The 21,400-nt window shown below is 39.6% G+C and overlaps 1 protein-coding gene across 1 annotated transcript in view; it reads right to left on the bottom strand.

Moving 5' to 3' along the window:
• LRRC1 (leucine rich repeat containing 1) overlaps positions 1-21,400 on the bottom strand; it is a 69,745-nt gene that overhangs the window by 23,921 nt on the left and 24,424 nt on the right. The window contains exons 3-4 of the mRNA XM_061354985.1: positions 16,491-16,569; positions 13,239-13,328 (exon numbers count right to left, since the gene is read on the bottom strand). Of these exons, the coding sequence (XP_061210969.1) occupies positions 13,239-13,328; positions 16,491-16,569 (169 nt within the window). The remainder of the gene's footprint in view (positions 1-13,238; positions 13,329-16,490; positions 16,570-21,400) is intronic.

Below are 21,400 nucleotides of genomic sequence, written 5' to 3' on the forward strand. Positions count from 1 at the left end.
TGGAACTATTTGTTTTCACTTCAGACAATACAAACACACTGAATTACGCGTTCGTTAGTTAGCCCCAGTGAAAAAACAGCTCATAACCTGACTAAAAGTGAAGAATTATTTTTTACAGTGAAAAGATGATTTTTCACAGATTGACTTTGGACAGTGTCTGAAAAAAACATCCTTATTTCAAGCACCTATTTCATACTGCATTCAGAAGACAGTGAACAAAATCTCACAGAAGCTTTGACTACAGCAGTTCCCTCCCACTTTTAAAATAAGCACGTTCTACCCAGCGCATTCTGTATTCCTACAGAAGAAATACAATTAAAACATACCACATAAGTGAATATATTTTAGTAGAAGCCTATTACAAATCCAATTAAAAATAAGAGAGAATAACACTGCTTCTGCCACTAAAAATCATTTGACAGAAACAAGGTAATAATGAAGCCTACAACATAAGAGAAAATTCTCTCACAAAACTTTTAACACTGTAAAACACAAGCCAAGGTGAGACACGGTATCTAATAGCCTCACAGAAACCAAACCAGTGGAGTGGGAGTGGGAAAGGGGGATGGAAAACAATTTATCTCCAAGAGGAACACGGGTCTGCTTTTACATTGCCACCCACAGACTCACAGACTGCCATTACATTTTTGTTTACAGGTATTCTAGAATCCTATTCCAATCTTACTTTGACTTTTGCACTTCCTCTTCAAGCTCATATTAGATGATTCACTTTTATCAAGAGAATACAAAAAGGATGCACAAACAGCCAAGCTGACTTGTAATTGTGTGTTTTACAGATCACCCTGCATCTACTTATCTCCCTCCCCATCATGTTGAAGTGCCAATGAGTAAAATGGTGCAATCTTCCAATTTCTCTTCTTACATCAGACACCACTTTGGCTGTGGTTAAACAGAAATCTTTGTCAGCAAAACCATATTCAGCAGCAAGAACTTGGGAACCACCATCTTAACCAGCTCCATTGCATCATTAAACTGGGGCAAGCCAGTGAATCAGCTCATAAAATTGATCCTGCTTAAAAATAACCCAGCAAGAGTAACATAGATTCTTAATCCAACATAGAATAAATCCTCTTAAACACCTGGGCCAGTACAACAGAAGGTGCAAGGCAGGCATCTGTACTGCCCAAGCCAACAATGTGATAAGGACCCACTGGGGAGCTGTGCCTACGTTGGTACCCACCAACAGCTCTCTTCACATCCAACCATGTACCATGCATTTTGGTGGCCAACTGCAGTCTCAGGCTAGGTTCTCTTCTTATGGGAGTCCGCTGCCTACAAGATGATGCTTTCATGTCTAATGACACAGCTTCTGGAAGAGAAATGTTTTGGTCTACACTATTCTCACCCGCTGCATGCTTGCTACTACATAACTCTACCCTGAACAAAACAAGGACACTGCCCTTCACTCTTTTAATCTATCCTTTTCTACTTCTCCCAAGTTCTTGAGTGCAAACACAATGTAAGCAGACCCCAAGAGGCAAAATGAAGCTTCCCACCAAGTAACGTAAAATAGAGACTAAGTCTATGAAGCCTATACCAGCAAAGTTGCCCCATTAGACTGTAGGATTATGTTCAGGGGTGGATCCATCTGAAACAGAGGCTACAAACTGATAAGAAATTGTTGACTCATTATTACTCTCAAATTTCAACTAGTTCCAGAAGCAGCTCCCAGCAAGCCGATGTGTGGTATTGAAATACCAATCTTCAATACATTACAGACCAGAGGTTTAGGTCTTCCCTAAATTTACCAAAAGGTTCTTAACACGTTTTATGTTCACTAACATTTTTCTGGTTTCCAGGTATTTCAAGAAACAGGATTTCTACTCATTTGCAGGAAAAAATCCTATGTTACGTGCTATTTTTCAAATATGTTTTCTGATTTAATAACACTTTTTCCCCAGAAAGTGTAATTCTTCCTCTTCTCAACTACAAACACAGATTTTTCACAATATACTAAATGAAATAGTTCATTCTTTTCCCTAAACCTGATCTTCACCTACAACAGAAAAATAGCCTTTGGGGGGTTTACTTGCTTCGATCCATAAACATCAAGGCAACAGTAATCTAGTCTACTCAGACAGGAGACACAGTTCCAGGACTGTTCACCTAGTGCATTCAGAAACACAGATGCACCATAGAGCATTCCAGGCTACTCTCCAACACAAACAGTCCTCGCGCCCCTCCCACAACCAATAGAAAATGTACAAGCAAAATGTCATCTATATTCTAAAGAAGAAGAAAAAAAAATAAAGCCCTAAGTACTTTTCTGTGACTACTCTTGTAAGGACCTACTTCACCAACGCTTGTAAAAAGCCTTAATATTGTAACAAGTCTCACTGCAAAACCTACCACACACACCTCGAATACTGAGCATTGCATGAGATTACTGAACACAAGGCAGCAATCAAATTTGGTGAAGGATGCAGCAGCTGACATAATTAGAAAGTTTTCCAACTCAGCATTCCAGATAATTTCTGATGCAAGGGTGGAACCAAGTCAAATGTAAAGGTACAATACAGCTGAAAATGCCACTTTCAGTACAAAACAGATACACTTCTTCAGTGCTGTACCTCAAGTCATGGTAGGTATTGGTATTCATCTTAAACAAAAAGAATGCAAAATCAGTAATTGAGAACAAAACTAGTAGTGGCAAAGTAGTCCCTAAATGCTTAAAGTGCCTTTTCTGAGAACTCCTGTCAGGCTTTGAGACAGAAACTCGCAATCCAACATGGTCTACAGATAGAGACCACAAATAATACTTTGTGTCAACTGCAGTGGTCTCTTCCAAAATAAAGGTAACACTCGAACCAGCCACCAGGATCGGAACCAAAGCATCATCATCATCATCTTCAGAGCAAGTCTGTTTTTATTTGGATGAATTACAAAAAGATCATGAGTGTCAACATGTTCCACTAAACACCCATTTCAAAAGCAGCTGACTCTGGACAAAAGCAATGCACTGCAATACGTAAAACAACATCAACTCCGGTTAGAAAAAAAAATTTAAACAAAACCAAAAAAGATAAGAGACAGAGACACATATTCCCTCTTTACCTTGGGTGAAATTACACTTTCAGTGTGCCACATACACATTAAATACACTCCATCTTGTAAAGTTATAAAATACAAAACTGAGATGAGTTACCTTAGTACTTTAACTTTACCAGGAACAGCTCCATCATTCCCCTATTCAAGCGGACAAATATCCAGCCTTAAGAGTGACAACAGACAACACTATAACCCAGTCCTGCAAACATAACTGGGAGCACCCAAGCCCTTGAGGTACACCAGCAAAGGCTTCTGAGGAAAGTACCGGAAATAAAGTGAGACACATGCTATCTTCTTGTAAAAATGAAGTTAAAAATACAAAGGTGAAAACAGAAATGTGGAAAAAGCTAGGAGAAAATAAAAACCACATAATAAAAGGACTAACGCAAAAGCTAAAGGTGCTTAGTCAACAAAAGCTGGACAACAGCCTTCTCTTATTTAAGCAATAAAAGTCACACACTTCATGTCAAGAGCATCACACAGATGAGCATGCAAGACAAGTAGTCAGGCTTTGGGAAACAAGGAAGCAAATTTGGAAGAGATGAAGAGATGAAGATCTAAAGCACCTGCAGAAATGCATGGCCCCATCTGCACCCTTTCCAGCAAGTTTCAGCTGGTTAGGGGAATGTAAAATCCCAAACATAGTTTTTCCTGACATTTGTAGGACTGCAAAAAGAAGGGAAATATAGGAGAACAGGCATGGTCCGCACATTTATACAGAACACAGGAAGATGCTATGCAATAAAGATGGCTGAGGTGAGAACACAGTACAGATTCTGAATTTGGTGTGCTACTAGCTTTTTTTTTTATGCAGCAGTAACAATGGCTACAGAACAAGTCCAAGGATGCAGCATATAAAATCCATATTCCGGCTATATCCACCAGTTCCAAAGGAGTTTAGCTCACTAGGCCAGCATCTGAAGATTTTTGTTACTTTGATAATGCCTGCCCTGCGTCTCTGTCCACACAGCACATACACATTCGTTGTGACATTGTGAAGAAAGGGAGTTTAAACTAGGCAATTCATTTTTTTTTTAGTGCAGAAAAGGAACATTCAGGTTTTTCTATCTATTAAGGGTCTTCCAAGAGATAAGTTAATTGTGGTACTCTGACAACAGCATACAAAATGCATGAAACTAGACATATTTATTACAGCCTGTCCCCACTGCCCAACTAATACCAATAACATGCATGACCCTGCCCCAGGACACACCAGTTGGGTGACTAGTCACTCATCTGATAGGATGCTGTTAAGCTACTCCCATCCCACATTGCTTCTAGCTGCAGACCAACAAATCCTTGAGAACCTGATATTTAGCAACTCTTCCTCCCCCCTCCCCCCCCCAGTAAAATGACAGGATCATGGTATGCAACACTCCCCTTCTGCTCCATGCTGGTGAGAACCCACCTGGAGTATTTCATCCAGCTCGGGGGCTCACAACATAAGAACCATGTGGACCTCTTAGAGCAGGTCCAGAAGAGGGCCACAAAGATGATCAGAGGACTGGAGCCCCTCTCCTATGAAGAAAGGCTGAGAGAGTTGGACCTGTTCAGCCTGAAGAAGAGATGGCTCCAGGGAGACCTCATTGAAGCCTTTCAGTAATTAAAAGGAGCTTACAAGAAAGATGGGTACAAACTTTTTAGCAGGGCCAGAACAAGGGACAATGGTTTTAAACTGAAAGAGGGTAGGTTTAGATTGGATATAAGGAAGAAATGCTCTTTTCTCCAGAAGACTACCTCTCAAAAAATCCTAACTTCAGCCTCCCCCCCCACCTCCTGCCTTTTTGTTTGGGTACCCTCTTATTATGGAAGCCTGTTTTACAGTGTGAATGATAAAGAAAAGCACTAATGAATTTTTACAAGATTAATCTGACAGAATTTATCAGAGAGACCTTATCCCCACACCAGGCAATAGGGAGAGCAATTTTTGCAAATTCTTAGCTACAGAATCCCAGAAATTCTTCCATGAGCCAGAAATTACAGGAAGTATTAATTTGCTAAGTAAAGGCACCCATCCATTTCAAAACAAACTATCTTCATACATGTGAAGTCCTATGGTTCTACCCCAGAATATAAAGAACGCTGTAAAAAAATACTACAAAGCAATGTTAGCTAGGCGTAATTTTGATGAAATTGTCACTATGTCTTACCACTACTGTTAAAGATAGAAGCAATCTTTGAGATCACTCCCCTTCCTTTTTAGAGGTAAAATAACTTAAGTAAATTGTTATTAATTAAACACTATTCTTTCCTCTCAAGTTTAGGTGTATAATGGGCAAGCAAAAGCCACGTGAGGCCTTTCTTAGCAGTCTGCTTCTGGAGTCTGACAAGCAGGACAAGTATTCTAGTGAGAACAATTCTAGTAATAAAATTTGAAAGTAAAAATTATGTTCCTAAAACTTGCCATTTTCTATAGAGCTGAGAAAAGTGGACACAAATTATGGGAGGAAAATACTCAGAGAAGTTGTAGATTCCCCTTCTCTGTAAGTGTTCAAGGCCAGGTTTGTTGGGGCTTCAGCAACCTGGTCTAGTGGAAGGTGTCCTGCCCATGGCAGGGAAGTTGAAACTAGATGATCTTTAAGGTCTCTTCCAACCCAAACCATTCTATGATTCTATGAAAATGCTCATTCCCTGGAAGACTGATTTTAAATAGGCACAAAAGAAAGTAAAGTCAGTTAATTTTGTCATTGTACCCTTAAACAGCATAGACATTGAATGCCAGAGGAAGAGTATTTGCACAGCAAGTTACTTGAATTGAACTGTCACTACCATTAATTGGCTTGTAAAAAGCTACAGATCTTCCACAAGTGAAAACAGAAGGATAAAAAACTTCAGTATCTTATCAGCCACTAACTGAAGGAAAGACTAAATATACAGCCAGTAGCAAAATGTAGGAAAGTTCTACAGTTTATGGCCAAATAATTCCCTAAATATGTAACAGAGGTAGTCTAAGCTTCTAATTAAGACTAGTTTTTTGCATAAACTTGGGTTTCAAGTTGCTGAGATCAGTTCTACTATTTCTGTCCCACTCACATGCAGCAACAAGCATGGTCCAAAGAAGAGACAGGAACACTGAACTCCCTATGACCTTCAAAAGGCATCATTTAAAAGAAGAGTGATTCATTATCATGGCTCAGCCTGTTCGCTTTTGAATCCTTTAACTTAACAATCTCCAATTTGCTTATCAAGATTACTGAAACAGGTTGGGGAGGCTAAGCCAATTAACTATTACTGCAAGATTTCATTTTTTAAATATCTTCCATTCTATTCACGCAACATCTTCAACAACTTAATTTAAAAAAAAATTGCTAAATATATGTCAGACAGTTCTTGTGCAACATACAAGATGCAACATCTCTTATTTAAAGGCCGGATGGCACTGCATTCACTATTATATTGTTAAACAGTGTTCCTGAAATAAACTTTGGAGTTCCTTAACATTCAGGTTTCATAGAATCATAGAATAGTTAGGGTTGGAAAGGACCTTAAGATCATCTAGTTCCAACTCCCCTGCCATGGGCAGGGACACCTCCCACTTAACCATGTCACCCAAGGCTCTATCCATTTAACAAACAGCTGTGATTAACATTGAATGCTCTACCTACTCAAACTCCATAAATACTACTTGTCATGATAAATTCAGATAAGCCAGAGTGAGAGCTTCTCATACTACTTATACCAGCCTAGCCAGACCACCTACAGTCTTTCTTCTACGTATTTGCAAGAAAAGCCTCCCCATCACTCTTTTTGTATTGTATAAGACCATATTTTAATCAGACATTATTATGCCAAACTTTAGAATAGAATTACATTGTCTTGTTTTACACAACTTTAAAAACATTTTCCATTACGTGTGATGCTACCAGATGTGTCATCTAGACTTGAGGTATCTTAGCATGCACTCAGAAAAACACACGGTCAAGGACTGGACCAGGAATTCACCATCAGAATAAGCATGCCATTCTGATCTGCTTCTGGATCACCTGTATCAAGCACATCACCCCTGCCTATGAAGGCCTCTTTTCTCCAGGTACTCCTATTCAGATCAACATCAAAGATTCTGAGTTCAGAAGCGGCTGCAAATTTCCAAACCTCTGGAATTAAACATATATATACACAAAAAAGCAACCACACTCCATGACTTCGTTTCTCCAACACAATAACTCTGCATATTTGTCATTCCGCTGCTTCTGAAAAGCATGCCTATAACAAATCTTTCTGCAAAACGATGAACTTATGTGCAGTAACAAATGTTCTATTCTTTTCATTATATTCACTGTCATAATGAAATGCCTATTTCAGCATTTTACCTGCTAGCTGCAGATGTTAAGAGGAAAATTTCTGTGCTTACCTGGTACTTCCCTTTCAGTAGTAAGGTCCACAGATCCATTCAGCCTGCTTGCAGCTTGGGGGTAAACCAGACTCATCAGTCATCGGCATCAGAAGAATATCCTTCCCATCTAAATAAATTTATCCCTCCCCACATCAAAAGTTTCTAAAGCTAAAACAAAACTACTCTACTGCATCACAGACTATGCAGTTCTCTGAAAAAAAGAGAACGGAGGCTGTGAATGATGGGGATACTATGGATCATGATATTAATTACTATGATCTTCAGTTGAATCCTCAGGATTTGGAGATCATGCCCAAGTAGGTGACCATCTGTATATTTTAGAATGGGGGGAAATACAGATTGTATATGGCAGAGGAAAGTTTTTTTTAATTGTCATGCTAGAGATCAGGCAGGGAACTTCCAACACACTCCTACTTTAAACCTTAGCATTCAAAGAAAAAGAGGGAATCTTTATCTTTTTCAGGCATAGAAGAGACTGCTGAAAAAAAGGTGAAAGCTAAAATCTGGATATGAATTAGATGTTTTGTGTGCTGACGGACAGCAGGCCTTAAATCATAATGTCAAGCACAATAGTGAAGCTCTGCACTTCGCTTCAGCCATTAACAAAACTTGATGATTTTGTTGTCCTCACAGAGCCTAACAGGTAACTGCCTTTTTCAAATACACATTTCATGCTGGCAGGACTGGGGTTTTTGCCCCTGTTAATCACCCATTTGAGAATCCAATGCTAGATTAAGCATCAGAGACTCACATAAAACACTTCCCAAAGAAGGTACCTGGGCTCCGTTCAAGCCTATAAACCACAAGTAAATAAGCAAACACACAAAACTGACACAATCTTTCTTCTCTTTCTGGACGTCAAGCCATGAGAGCACTGTATGGATTTCTTAAGTTCCCAAATCTTTGCTGGTAAAAAGCCAACATCACAGAGGGCTGGTGGTGGCAGGGAACTAACCCCTAAAACAATGCTGAAGAATTAACACATATGGACAGTGCTGGGGACAGACAGACATTAGACTATTCATACTACTGTTCAGTATGCTCTAGGAAGTCTTACAAACACCCTGATTTACCCAAATACCCCTACATAAAAATACTCTGGTTTTTTAATTGCAGGTAAAAGTCATGCCCTGTGTTTTGGATGTAACATGAATAAGGAAGAATTGAAGAAAAATCCGGGAAGCAAGTGGAAACTCCTAAATGCTACCCACACTGGGAAGAACAGGTTATGCTTGTTTGTTGGGCAGCTGTACAGACATACAAGGTTCTGCAGAATAGGCAAGGAAATTAGACTTATTCTCATTAGACTGGGAAACACTGTAAAAGACTCTCCCACTCTCAGCTTAAATTCTGTACTTTTTTCTCTGAATGGTTCACCCAGACAACAGGACAAGGATGATTCCTGCTCCAAGCTGCACCCACCTGATTATTAGCTAAAATATCTCACATGCATTAGCATTCACTGTTTTATTCCAGATAGCAACCGCACCAGGAATAAAGAGAACACAAATCACAGGAAAACACGAAAATTAGCACTCGTAATATTAAGACACCTAGCCAGTTCTCAAGTCCTAAAGCAGTATGTCACACATCATTCTATTATGCCCTAAAACTGTACATAAGCTTAAAAGAGGAACGCTTTATCTGACCAGGGAAAACTGTCAGCACATATACCAGCACTGGATAAGCAGATTGAAGTGGTCACACAGAAGAAAGAGAAGTTGACATACACTGAGCATGGCTATGCATAAGCAAGAGAAAGGACAGAAAGTTCAAAGTAGGCCTTGCTTATGTTCTTCAAATGCCCAGTTGGGATGCTTAAAAATACTCCTTTTGGCAATGGAAAGGGAAAGAAAAGTATAAAAAATCTATACAAAAGAATTCTTAACGGCACAGTAAAAGTATTCACAGCAACTCTACATATCAATGGCTTGATCAAGCTCAGACACTGGCCTGAGACAGTGAAGCTGAACACTGGAATTCATCTTATACATTAGACCATGAAAATAACAAATTGGGTATCTGAACTCAGGAGGAAGACACACTTCCACTAATGATTCACTGCAAGGCAATTAAAGTCTGTTACCTGCCATTAGGAAAAACTTCCCACCTAACCTTCCAAGCATTCCCATTCAGAAAAATACTTGCCATTACTTTTCTTACTTTGCTCATTTAGGCAGTAAGGCAAATGTGCAATGCCGCAAGATTTTAAATAGGTAGCTTAAAAAAACTGAAGTGACACTAAGTACATACTGTATTACATACAGATGAATTAGAGATTTCATTGTCTGCATTAGACAGTTTCCAGACAAGAGTATAAGACTGTAAGAGTCTTTTGCCTAAGTATCACATACTGTAGTGGCCAGAAGACTGGCAGCAAGCACAGGGACTTCAAGTTCTTCCCTGAAACAAGCCCAACTGCAGGAGAATAAATCACAAGCAGTATTTGCTCACTATTTGACAGATCTCATACAAAGCACATAGGTCCAGCCTATTCCATCAAGTAATACTATTATTATCCAAAGCACACTAAAACGTCAGTAATGCATTTGCAAACACAACCAAACATCTCTAAGAGCCTTACTTGGTCTCTTCAGCCAGAAAGACACAATTAGCATTATTTTCTTTCTATTTTCTAGCATTTCTTGTGTCCCAGCAAGAGCAGAGGGAAAAGAACAGAGAAAGGAACAGAAGAGCACAAGCAGGCAATCTTTGGAGAAGCCACAGAGCATTTCACTGCTTTTACCAAACACAAAGTCGTTGGCTGCACCATGAAATTCACTTGTAATAAATGATGAAAATTTTGCAAACTTAAAAAGGAAAGCTGCACTAGTGAGTAGCCAGACTGGAAAACATAAATCTATTATTTATAGATCTAATGCTAAAACTTTGACAAAATTCACTCAAGCAGGTAAATGACCCGTAAAGACTTCAGATTACAGTTCTCATTAGATAAAAACAAGACCTTCCAGTCACTTTCAGCTGGATCCCCTTCTCTCTGTCGACAAGACATTCCCCAACAGACTTCAGGAACAGTTACATTTTGGGGGGACACCTCATGAGTTCCTTTGTGTAATGTTAATGTTGGAAAGCATGCGTCTTTAGGCTAGGCTTACCATTGTCTTCCCAATTGCCATATTCCCACTTACAGTGAACACCTGATAAGCCAAAGACGACAACCCCACACATTTGTTTGCTTCTTTACGAACAAATCTGATAGCAGAAATTTCTGCTAATGAGATTGAAGTGTTTTTATAGAAGTACCATATTCATATTCTAGATAGCTAACGTGGGAGCACCTCCTAGATTAAAGCAGGCCTGTCAGACTAGCCCTCCATGAGAACTCACCAACACTACCATGACAAGCATACAGCTCTTCCTGAAGCAAATGAGAATCCCTTCTCATTTTAGCTTCAATATCAGGAATCACATACAGACTTCAAGAGGACAGGTTACATTGCTGTGCTCTGCAACAGCTCACGTAGGGTTGAAATGGTATCACAGCATTTCCCTGGACTGCTTAGGATCAATAGGCAAATTTTTACACATGGTCTTGCACAGCTCCACATACTGACATACCTGCAAATGTCTGATATTCCTATTTTAACTGAAGTGCTTTCTAGTCATTTGCTCCAAAACAGAGGCTATTGCCATTAACACCACCCAATGACAGGCAGGACAAGAAAGAAGCCAGAGCCACTGCAGTCAGTGACCTCTCAGGGAAGCCAGCAACCTTCCTCTAACTACTGTCTACAAAGGAGCAGCCCAGCTCATGCTCTCAGAGTCGTTTCAGCTTGTCATGTTTCTTGTATTCATTTTCATCATCAGGCAGAATCCCAAAGTTTTGGCCTTGGTTTTCAGCAGCCGTAAAGTCTGAACTAGCTTGTTCTTAGCTGTCAGTGCTGAGAAAAGCTGCATGAAAAGTTTTGTGAACTTTTACAGAATAGGAAGAGTGTCACAAAAGCCCTGGCCCATGCAATTTTTAGGTTAAGACTTGGCCATAGTCATTGGGCGCACATTAGCTGAACCTGTTAGTGCTTGCGGGAGGTTTCAAAAGACATTTTCCACTTCTGTTGCTGCTGGAGCGATGCCAGCTGACAGCTTTCATACCCATGGGATGTGGCTCAAGCAATGCCGGTCTGAACTTGACTACATTGCAGGAGCTCCTAATAATAAGATCTTTCCTGGACTCCTCTGTTTAGAAATAGTTGGGGTTTACTATGTTGTCTCATGAAAGAACCCATGTTAGAAATATTCCACTTTATGAAAGGATGTCTGAAGTTAATAAGCCTCTACTGATACTTGTGACTCAACGTCTGAGTTACAGCACCCTTCCAAAGAAAGGTGGAAACGGTTCAGTACACTGTAACTTAGAACAATATAGGCAAGGTAACCAACCATAAAGGCAGGTGCAGATATAAAAGAAAAGGGGGTTGGGGAAGATAAAGAACAACCTCGGGTGCTGCAAGAAATTTCAAATTTTCTAAAATACTATGTTTCCCGGCAAAAGTAACAAATTGCTTTTCTGAGTTAAAGCACAGATATATTAAGTTCTGTGAAGCTGGAATAGCAAGTTAGACTCTTCAGCCAGGAAAAAAAGCTCCTGGGGTACTGTAGTAAACTACAAAGGCATCAATGGCAAATCAAGTGGTCAAGATCAGATGCTCACTGCCTCTTCCAATACTAGGGATCAAAGACAAGGTAGGTAAACCCAAGCTCAAAAACACCTAACAACAAATCAATGCAAAGGCTAATAGACCTGTGCAGCTATTCGCCAGGGAAGGATACAGAAGATATCCTTATGAGCTCAAGGAGAAACTAAACAAGTACGTGAAAAAGGGATTCATTATGGGCTACCAATTAGACAAACCAAAACCCAAAACTCAGGACAACCTTCAAACCAGAAACAGTCAGGGAATGGCAAGAGGAGCACTGAAACACACTCTTCTTAATTCTCACGAGGCATCTACTTCAACTGTGGAAGGAAGCTGGGCTAGAAGAGCCTTTGATCTGAAGCCACACAGCCACTCTTACGTATTTAAGTGAGGAGACGTGGAGCTACCTTTTCTTCAAATTGTAAGATACACCCTTCTCCCCACTGAGAGAGATCTCCCTTCTCCAGGTATGAATGTTCATTTCAGTCAAAATGAGACAGATAAACAATGTTCACTTTATTTTCCATGTGTCTCTGCTTCAGAATTCTGCCCTTGCAAGCTTGCTCTACTTCCCAGAGTTAACAAACACATCTTAAAAGCCTATTAGATTTCATCTTAAGAGCTGTTCCAAGAGTTATCCTCTCCACAGCTCCCACTGGAGCTTTTTTTTGGAGCTAGACTGCTCCTATACTTAGGAACCTTTTAATTTCCATCCTGATCACTGCCAGCTTTTACCCATCTGTTCTTGTGCCAAAAATGGTCTGGTTTTGAGCTAAGCTGCAAGCCATCTGACACGTTCACAATAACAGATCAATGGCCTACTACAGTGAAGGGAAGTAAAAGGTCAGATCTTCATCACAAAATACCGTCTTAAATTTTGCACCTAAAATTCCAAGTTAACCCAAATCCTGGAGAATAGAAACAAAACATACATACACATGCTTCAGATTTTACATTAGTCTGCAAATGACAAGTGAAAATGTGAAGGGATTTTTCTTAAACAGATCCATCAGACTGGAAAGAATATAAAAAATAAGCGCATAAACTTTAAACTTTATAAATTGCAAGAAATTACATACAATTATGCAAGTCATTTATATAACAGTTGCAACAATAAAGGGAAAAATAAAATAAAATAGGAATAAAGTATAAAAACTTACTTCCCAATGTTTTCAGGTAGTGCTTGCAGAGAGATGTCATTTACTGAAAGACATGTTAGATTCTGTAATTCGGGAAAGCTTTCAGGCAACCTGTGGAGATATTGACTCAAATCAAGGCCTTCCATCAGAAGTATTGACATTCACATAATACATACTGGAAAAGAGAACATGTAGTGGAGAACAAGAATCTATTTATCAAATAAACACAGAGGGAAGCATGCCCAAACTCCAGCACGACTCTCAGCAAATTCTAAGGATCGTAGTACAAAAAAACCCCACAACTAAAGAGATTTTAAAGCTTTTTCTGTGTCAGAGAATAGGTAATATCCATGCCTCCTAGCCCCTTTCTTCCCTGCCCACAATCTGTAACTTTAAGAAGCTGTAGGGCTTGAGAACATTTGAGGCATTTTAACAAACTTTTAAAAATCAAACGTATAAAAAAAAAAAACCCTGAACACTTTTACTATTATTTTCCTGTATCACTTAGGTAGTGAAATAACTAAACAAATTATTTTCATTCAGGCTTCCAGTACACACATGCTTACAGCATGGCCATTTTGTATTAGCTACTAGGCTGCTCTTCAAAGGAACAGTCTACACCCTATGAACACAAGGTTGCACTGTTACAGCATTTCCCATTTACCAGTTCACAACACAACAGCATGTAATCACTCCCTCTTACAATATAAAATGCAGCCATATGCAAAACACTTCCAAAGTTCCCAGAGCCTTTAGGTCCGTCACCTAACATCTTCTGCATGCCTTGTCTTCCCCTCCCCTCACACAGGCAGATTCCTGTACCACTCACTGCTCGCTGGCAACTGGGCTGCAGCAAGCAGCTCAGTTTGAGGTTGCACAGGAGACAAGGTGGGTTAAAAGGGGTAATGAGATCGAGAAGAAGCCCCTGACCCAGCCATCCAATTTCTGCTCAACCTCCAGTGCATGCAACCTAAATTTAAGCTGTAGCATTTGGTTTGGTTCCTGCTCTCCACACCACCCAGCTCAAGGCAGGTGGAGTGACCTGCAGGCAACTAGCTAAAAGGAGACACACACCTACAAGCAAATACAACTCTGCATGATGAGAAAGGGAAAAAAACAAATTAGAATGGAGGGTAGAGGGTGCTTTTAATGTGCTCAACTCCATACTGCACTGTATGTAATTTTCTGAACTTTATTAACAAAAAATGCTTGGTGTCTCCAAAATATGAGCTCCCCTATAACTACTCATCACCAGTTAGGCTGTAAAAGATTTAAGACTGGAGTTAAATGGTCTGAGTATCTTTTGGTCAGCCCTGAAGCAGGCAGGCTAGACTAGATAATGGTTGTTGTAGGTCTTTTCTAATTAGAACTATTCTATCTATATCATATAGTGGAATTCCAGTCTAATCTACAATAAATGTGCCTGCTTTTTATTAATATAAATCAGAAATCATCTGAAAGCAACAGGGAAAATGGTCTGCCAGCCACTTCTAATGCTGTAGGCTCACCAATTATTAAGGTTGACAATGAGACAACATATTGTATTAGTGGTAGAACATTGATTGGGAAGATCTCTGCCCAGCTTTTAAGCTTAGAGAAAATAAGGCCAAGAATCAATGACTATAAAAAAGTTCCACGATATCACAGAAAAGGAAATCACTACTAGACTTTCCCACTCTCTCTGTGCAAATTAGTGCCAAAACCTACATGCTGTTATACAGGTAAAACACATTCTGGATCTCATTACAGAAAATACCTGGCAACCATGTGTATCAGCTTTTGGTATGTGTTTTCTAACTTATTAAACTGCTCCAAGTGATGTTTTCCAGGACATACATAGACTTTGGAGCCACTTTATCAAGAATTGTCTAAATTCCCTTTAACTGTCAACTAGGAGCTATGAGATCTACTTCAACCCCATTAAAAAGCCTTTCAACTCTTGTTAATTTTACTCAGTTGTAGCTGTGCAATACTACTACTGTTTAAGGAAACACATTACTCAAGCCCCAGGCCTTATTCAGCACACAAAATCGAGAAGGATAACTAGCACACTAATACAGACAATTCTGGTTTCAGTAGCAAGAGATGCAGTTCTGAGCTTTATGTACATTCATGCCTGGGAAAAAGCTGTTTGGGAACCCTCACCACTTGCCTATCTAAATATCAGTTCGACCTCAGTTTGCTTTACTGGATTTTTGTGGTATTATTATCCTCACTATATAAATGGGCTACAGAGGCACAGGGATTAAGTTCACAAGTGTCCCTTTAACGCTCAAAGACGTGACTTTCCAGAGAACTTCAACCACACTATGGGTGATATTCAAAGCACACTTCTGAAGAAACTCAGCTGCACACATGGGAGAAGCAGTCTTGCAAAACCACTGGAGCGGCTTAAGATATTACAGACACTCTCCTGTTTGTTAGCACTCCAGCACCCCAGCAAGCAGCTGATCATGCAAGTATCCCTAGCCCATCACAGTGCAAAGCAAAGCAGGTCAGCAAGTGCTCACAGTGAATACTCTGGCTTATGTGACTTTCTCAGCATCACAAAGGAGCACTGTGCCATGGGCTGGTTTAAGGAACAGTTCTGCAAATACTAGTCAAAGGCCTTAACTAGCAGATGGTCTTTTCCTTGTTATCTCCAGCCTTATTTTACTAGATAAATTTCAAATTCTTCAGCAAATGGAACACAGAAATGTTAATAAAGCTCCTCTTCTGTACTAAAAGTGCACATAATCCCCAAACCCCAGCCCATCAGAATATGGACCGCCAGGAGCCGTCGCAGTCACTGACATATGCAGTGCATTTCTGCCACATGTTACTGGATGTCACCGTGTCCCAATTTATAGGAGGGTGATGAAACGCTAGTCCAAGCTTTAATCATTAGTAAAAGCCATTATCTGCAGCAGCTGATATAAAGCCTATTCCAAATCATCAGGCACCTGGATTTGTGCCAATGTATTCATTACCTTACCTTTACCAAGTACGGGCATGGTTTTCCTATGCATTTAATAAGAGGAATGAGAATTACTAAAGAGACAATCAGATTTACATTTTTCCTGGTTGGCTAACAAATTTCATCCCCTCCCAAGAAAGATGCACATCGCTTCTTAAATCTGAAATTTTGCTGCATTCCCTGCCAGAGACAGACACTGTTGGCAAGATTTCATAGAGATCCTAGATCACAATTTTTAAGGCTTATTTAAAATTGTAATTGTTACAGCAAGACTGTAATTCTGGTATAGCAGGTACTAAGAAGAAGGTGGAAGTTACCTAGTCAGTGGATTCCCACTGAAATCTGCTACCTGTAGTGCTCTGCAGAATGAGATGCTTTCTGGTATTTCAGGAATATCTGCAGAAGAAAAAATAAAGGAAAAAAAAATGTCAACAACTGTACTGCAGCTACACTGAAATTATTGCGTCATTACATTCAGTAACTTGCTATTGCAAGAAGTTATCTTGGTTTCTTTCAAGACATTTCAACATGCAAGCCTGCTTCATGTCCATGTACACAGCTATTACAGCACACCCATTTTGTGCTTTTTCACATCCCATTTCCCCCTTCTGCTCCAACGCTTGTCTTCCTGATCCTGGACTACCCACCTGTCCTTGGACTGACCGTTATCAGCCTCAGCTCATCAAAAAAAACCAAACTCTCTATGTGCCACGACTGTCCTAAAGAACCAATTAAAATCTGAGCCTCCTGTAATTTGATCAATACCTGCCCACATTCTGTGCAGGAAGAAAGTATGTGGGGAGGGAAAACAAGGGGAGGAAGAAGAGAATGTGCAAGTCTCTCTACCTGTAACACACACATGGGAGAAGAACCAGCCTCCCTCACACTAATAACAGGTAATTTTAAAATATTATTGAAATTGATGGGTCCCAAGTAAGTTCTAGGACACTTTTTCAGACTGCTGGAAAGTAATCAGGATATCTGTATGTGAAAACAGACTTCTTTTTATTTCAAGTATCATTAACATTACATGTTTACCTACTACATATTGGCATATGCTATCTTAGACATAAGATTGTTTTCTGGTCCTCTTACACCAAGCTGTATTTTCATGAATAGCTGTGGGTCCTCTGTGTAGGTTCTTGTTTACTGTTACTAAGATCCAGCAAAACTGAAACAAACATGTTTGATTTCTTGGTTTAACCACTTAGATTTTTATGACTCATTTGGAAAAGAATTCAAAAGGAAAAAAGGTAAATCTTAAAGTAAAAATCAGGCTTTATTTCCAAGTTTTTTCCTATTTCTGTTTTTTCTACAGAGCATGATTACATCTACTCCATCTCCTCTTCCTACTGCTGTCATCATAAAGAATACTTTGCGAAACGCCTTCACAGATTTTCCTCATGCAAGTGGCACCACTGACTTCAGCAGCTATCGGTGATCTAAATACACTGAAAAAATACTTGGCAATTGGGTCTCTTCCTACCTAGCTGAGTAACTCAGAATTGACTTCTTATATATTTCATTCAGCTCTTCTCCCCAAAAGCTGTGCAACAGAGGGAGGAAAGTACCTGCTCATTATGTTCACCTCTTGCCAGGTAATCTGAGCAAATGCATCTATTTTGAATGATTCGCAGATTGGAACTGAACCCAGGGCCAGCAAGAACACCAGGTCACTAGTTGTGAACAACCAATGAAAGAGCAGTAGAGGAGCCTCTCCTGGAAACCTTCTCTTCCCCACGTGAGTGGGAAGGGCTGCAGGAAAGGAGGGGGATAGGCACCACCCAGATGGGTTTCACCCCATCCAAAAGGTGCTTCCTCTTGCAATGGAAGCAAATCACTCTTGCTTCAAGAACCACAGTGCTCCCAGTACACTAGGCACAGCTTTGAAAACAGGTAGGGCAGGTGGAGAGACAGTTCCTAATGATTACGAGTAGCTCTGGAGTAGTCTAATCACTAACCCCAGAAACACACTGCGTATTCAGAAAATACATTCCCTGTTACTAAATATCAAAATAATGAGTAAGAAGCAAATACCCACACTGCAACACATCAAACAACCAAGGTGCGCTCCCACAACACCAAAGCCACCTAGGGTGAGGTTTGCCTGGAGCGGTACAAATAGTTCCCTCAGTACACTTGGTGAATGAGAAATCTTCAAGGCCCATTAACAACAGTAGTTTTCCCATTAAATGGAACAGGTGACTTTAAAGACTAACTCCCATCAAGGATGTTTTATATGTTCTTACCCACCTACTCCTTCATAACAGCTTTGGTATTTGAGGGGAAGCAGGTTTTTTTGAGGGGAAACATCTTTGCCAGAAATGCAACAGCAATGAGATAAATTCAAAATGGATCATTAGGTGGGAGCTTTGAGGTCAGAAGGACAGGCCACACCAAGTCCCCAAATCAGGCTTGAGCTCACTCCCCCCTTTGGCAGCCTGACTCACAGAGGGACCAGACCACTCAGTGGGATTGCAGCCTGGTGCAAGGGCCACAGAGGTGCAGGTACCACAGTTCCAGACCCTGTGCAGGGGACATCAGGCCAGAGAGCACCCAAGCCTCTTCAACTCTTCATGGGTCTCATCTCAAGCCTGAGTCCAACACAACAAGCACCAGTGTGCAGTCACCCAGCAAACCCTCCACAGAGAACCTCAGATGTAGTCATGAAACCACCACAGAGCTTCCAAATTTAAACGGGAGGTACTTGAACAACCAGTCTGTTTCAAAGCATCACATTCACAAGCATCTCTGCTGACCCCACTTCAGGAGTCAAAACCTCGCATTTTATTCCTTTCACATGGTAGGGACAAACAGGTCTGAATAGCACATTTAAGTACCTGAAACGGAAAACAGAAGTTTCATTAAGATTGCGTGATTAAATGGTGACCTTAAAGTGATACATTCTTGTAACACTCAAAGTACTTAAAAGCATTTGCCTTTCACTAACACTCCAGAGTAAAAGCACTGATACCATTGCAGAGACATTGCTCCTTCTTGCAAAACAGATGGCATTTTCTTTTTTTTTAAAGCATTCACTTTTAAAAGCATGTTCCAAGAAATTCAAACAATACGCAGAAATGGAAACCTTCCCTTTCCCTACGAAGAAATACACATAAAATCAAAACAATATCAAAATTGCATTTACAGACAGTAGAACCAATGGTTTTGTCCTTTCCACAATTAAGCACCACCTGTAGAAGACTGAATTTGTAATACAGGATTACTGATAACAGAGGTCATAAATGCACTCAAATAGATGTTGTTACTTCTACCTTGCATTACAGCAACAATTCTGATACTGAGTTCAGCTAGTGAAGAATGTATCATCCACCACTTAGTGTTCATACCATCCCTCCATGGATAACTAGCTGGAAATGTCCTGAAAGGGACATGACTACTTCAAAGCTTCTGAGGACTTCAAATAACTTGTTTCTTTTAAACCAAGACAGTGTCCACAACTTTTATATACACACATATATGTAGATACACATCCCTCTCATATACAAATACACACTTTCCTGTGTGAATCATTTTTATCCCAGATAAAAACAAGCTTACAAAAAATCAAAGCTCAAGTTGAACTAACTGTTCTACACAGTTTATACACATAAAAATGCAACATATAAAGCAGAAGATAAATTTAAATCCTCTATGACAGCATTTCTGAAACTATCATGTTACTGATTTCCTCTAACAGTGTGTAGTTTCATTGCCATATTGCAAATAATTTCTACTTCTGTATGATGGACTATGAAAACAAGAAAATAGAAATAGACCTCAGCAGAAGTATTTTGATAAGCTTTTTCTTCTACAAGTGCTGGGTATTATCTGTAAAATCAGCAAGTATCTGAGCTAAGTAAAAATTACTCCAATATAAGATACTATGTAAAATAAGGCAGTATAAGCACTGCTCATAGTTTGGATGCATTTGCAAATTACTAAATCTGTTTTGAAAATGAATCATGCTTCCCCAGCATAGATATTCCAACTATGAAGTCACTATATGAGCAAAAGTCTTCAAGAAGAAATGGTAACAGACATGGGGAAAAGAAGGAAAACTCCATTTCTAGGGGTGTTCTACACGTACGCTTTCACTATTTGTTTTTTCTCTTGCACCTAACTGGACAAAGAACAGACAAAAATTCAGCGCCACTGTCTGAACTGAGGATCACTACGTGTTTATCAAGTTCAACAATGTTGAAATGTAACTCGTTCTAATTGCAAGGCATCTTAAAAAGATTTCTGAGGCAAAACACAACCAAGTTACAAGCAGATACTTTATCAGTACATGTAAAGACTACTGTAACATTGTGCTGTATAAATGAACTCAGAAGAGAAAAAGCAAGGAGCATTTTAGCATATGACAACAAAAATGAAGTGATAATTGCAGCAGAGGTAATGATTCATAATAGAAGCAGTGACATAATCAACTGAAATGCAACAAAAAGATATTAAAATATATAAATAAATCCTTCTGTCTCTTGATGGATTAAACAGCTTTCACCATTACTGTTGCCTGCTCGCTTTCATTACATTAACACATGCATCCCTGCCAATATCAGCAGCAGTACGGTTAAATGCTTTTCTTGCCACTGCTGGATACCCAGCTCAAATTCTCAAATTCAACTTAAATATCTAGGATTCTTCTAATGCTACACACTGAAAAATGCTCTACATTTACACGATGCCCCCGATGTTCTGGCATACAGATTGTGCAGCATTGCTAATAATAAAGCCATAAAGCAAGCATAAGCCCTGTGACGTGTGACAATACAAATACGCTGGCAGCAAAAAAGAAGTCATGCCAGCATAAGTGGATGAAAATAAAGCTTGGCAGTCCTGTATATAAGGGGGCATATTTCACTCCTCCCCCCATTCAGAATACCTCTCAGACGCTTATTGTTCTAGATTGCACAAGAATCTGCGAATGATGTAACAAGCCCTGTGCAAGTGACTTAAAAGGTAAGTTAGACACTAGGGAATTTTGTGCTATCTGAATAAGAAAATTACTTTGAATAATTTTATTTATTTTTTGGTGCCTTTAATAATTAAAAAAAAAAAGGAAAAAAAAAACAACGGCAAACAAAAAAGATTTTTACTCCAGCGACATCTCTCAATCCCCATTCCTCCGCTTTCTTCCTTCTGATAGCTGGGAGGCAAGGGGAGAAGAAAAATCTTATTTTTAAGCCGATAAAACCTTTCGTATGGCACATTTTTGCAGCAT

This window comes from Neopsephotus bourkii, unplaced genomic scaffold (assembly GCF_033783945.1).
Source record: "Neopsephotus bourkii isolate Nb327-2 ecotype Australia unplaced genomic scaffold, CSIRO-AGI_Nbou_v1 NB_756, whole genome shotgun sequence".
NCBI classification, from domain to species: domain Eukaryota; kingdom Metazoa; phylum Chordata; class Aves; order Psittaciformes; family Psittacidae; genus Neopsephotus; species Neopsephotus bourkii.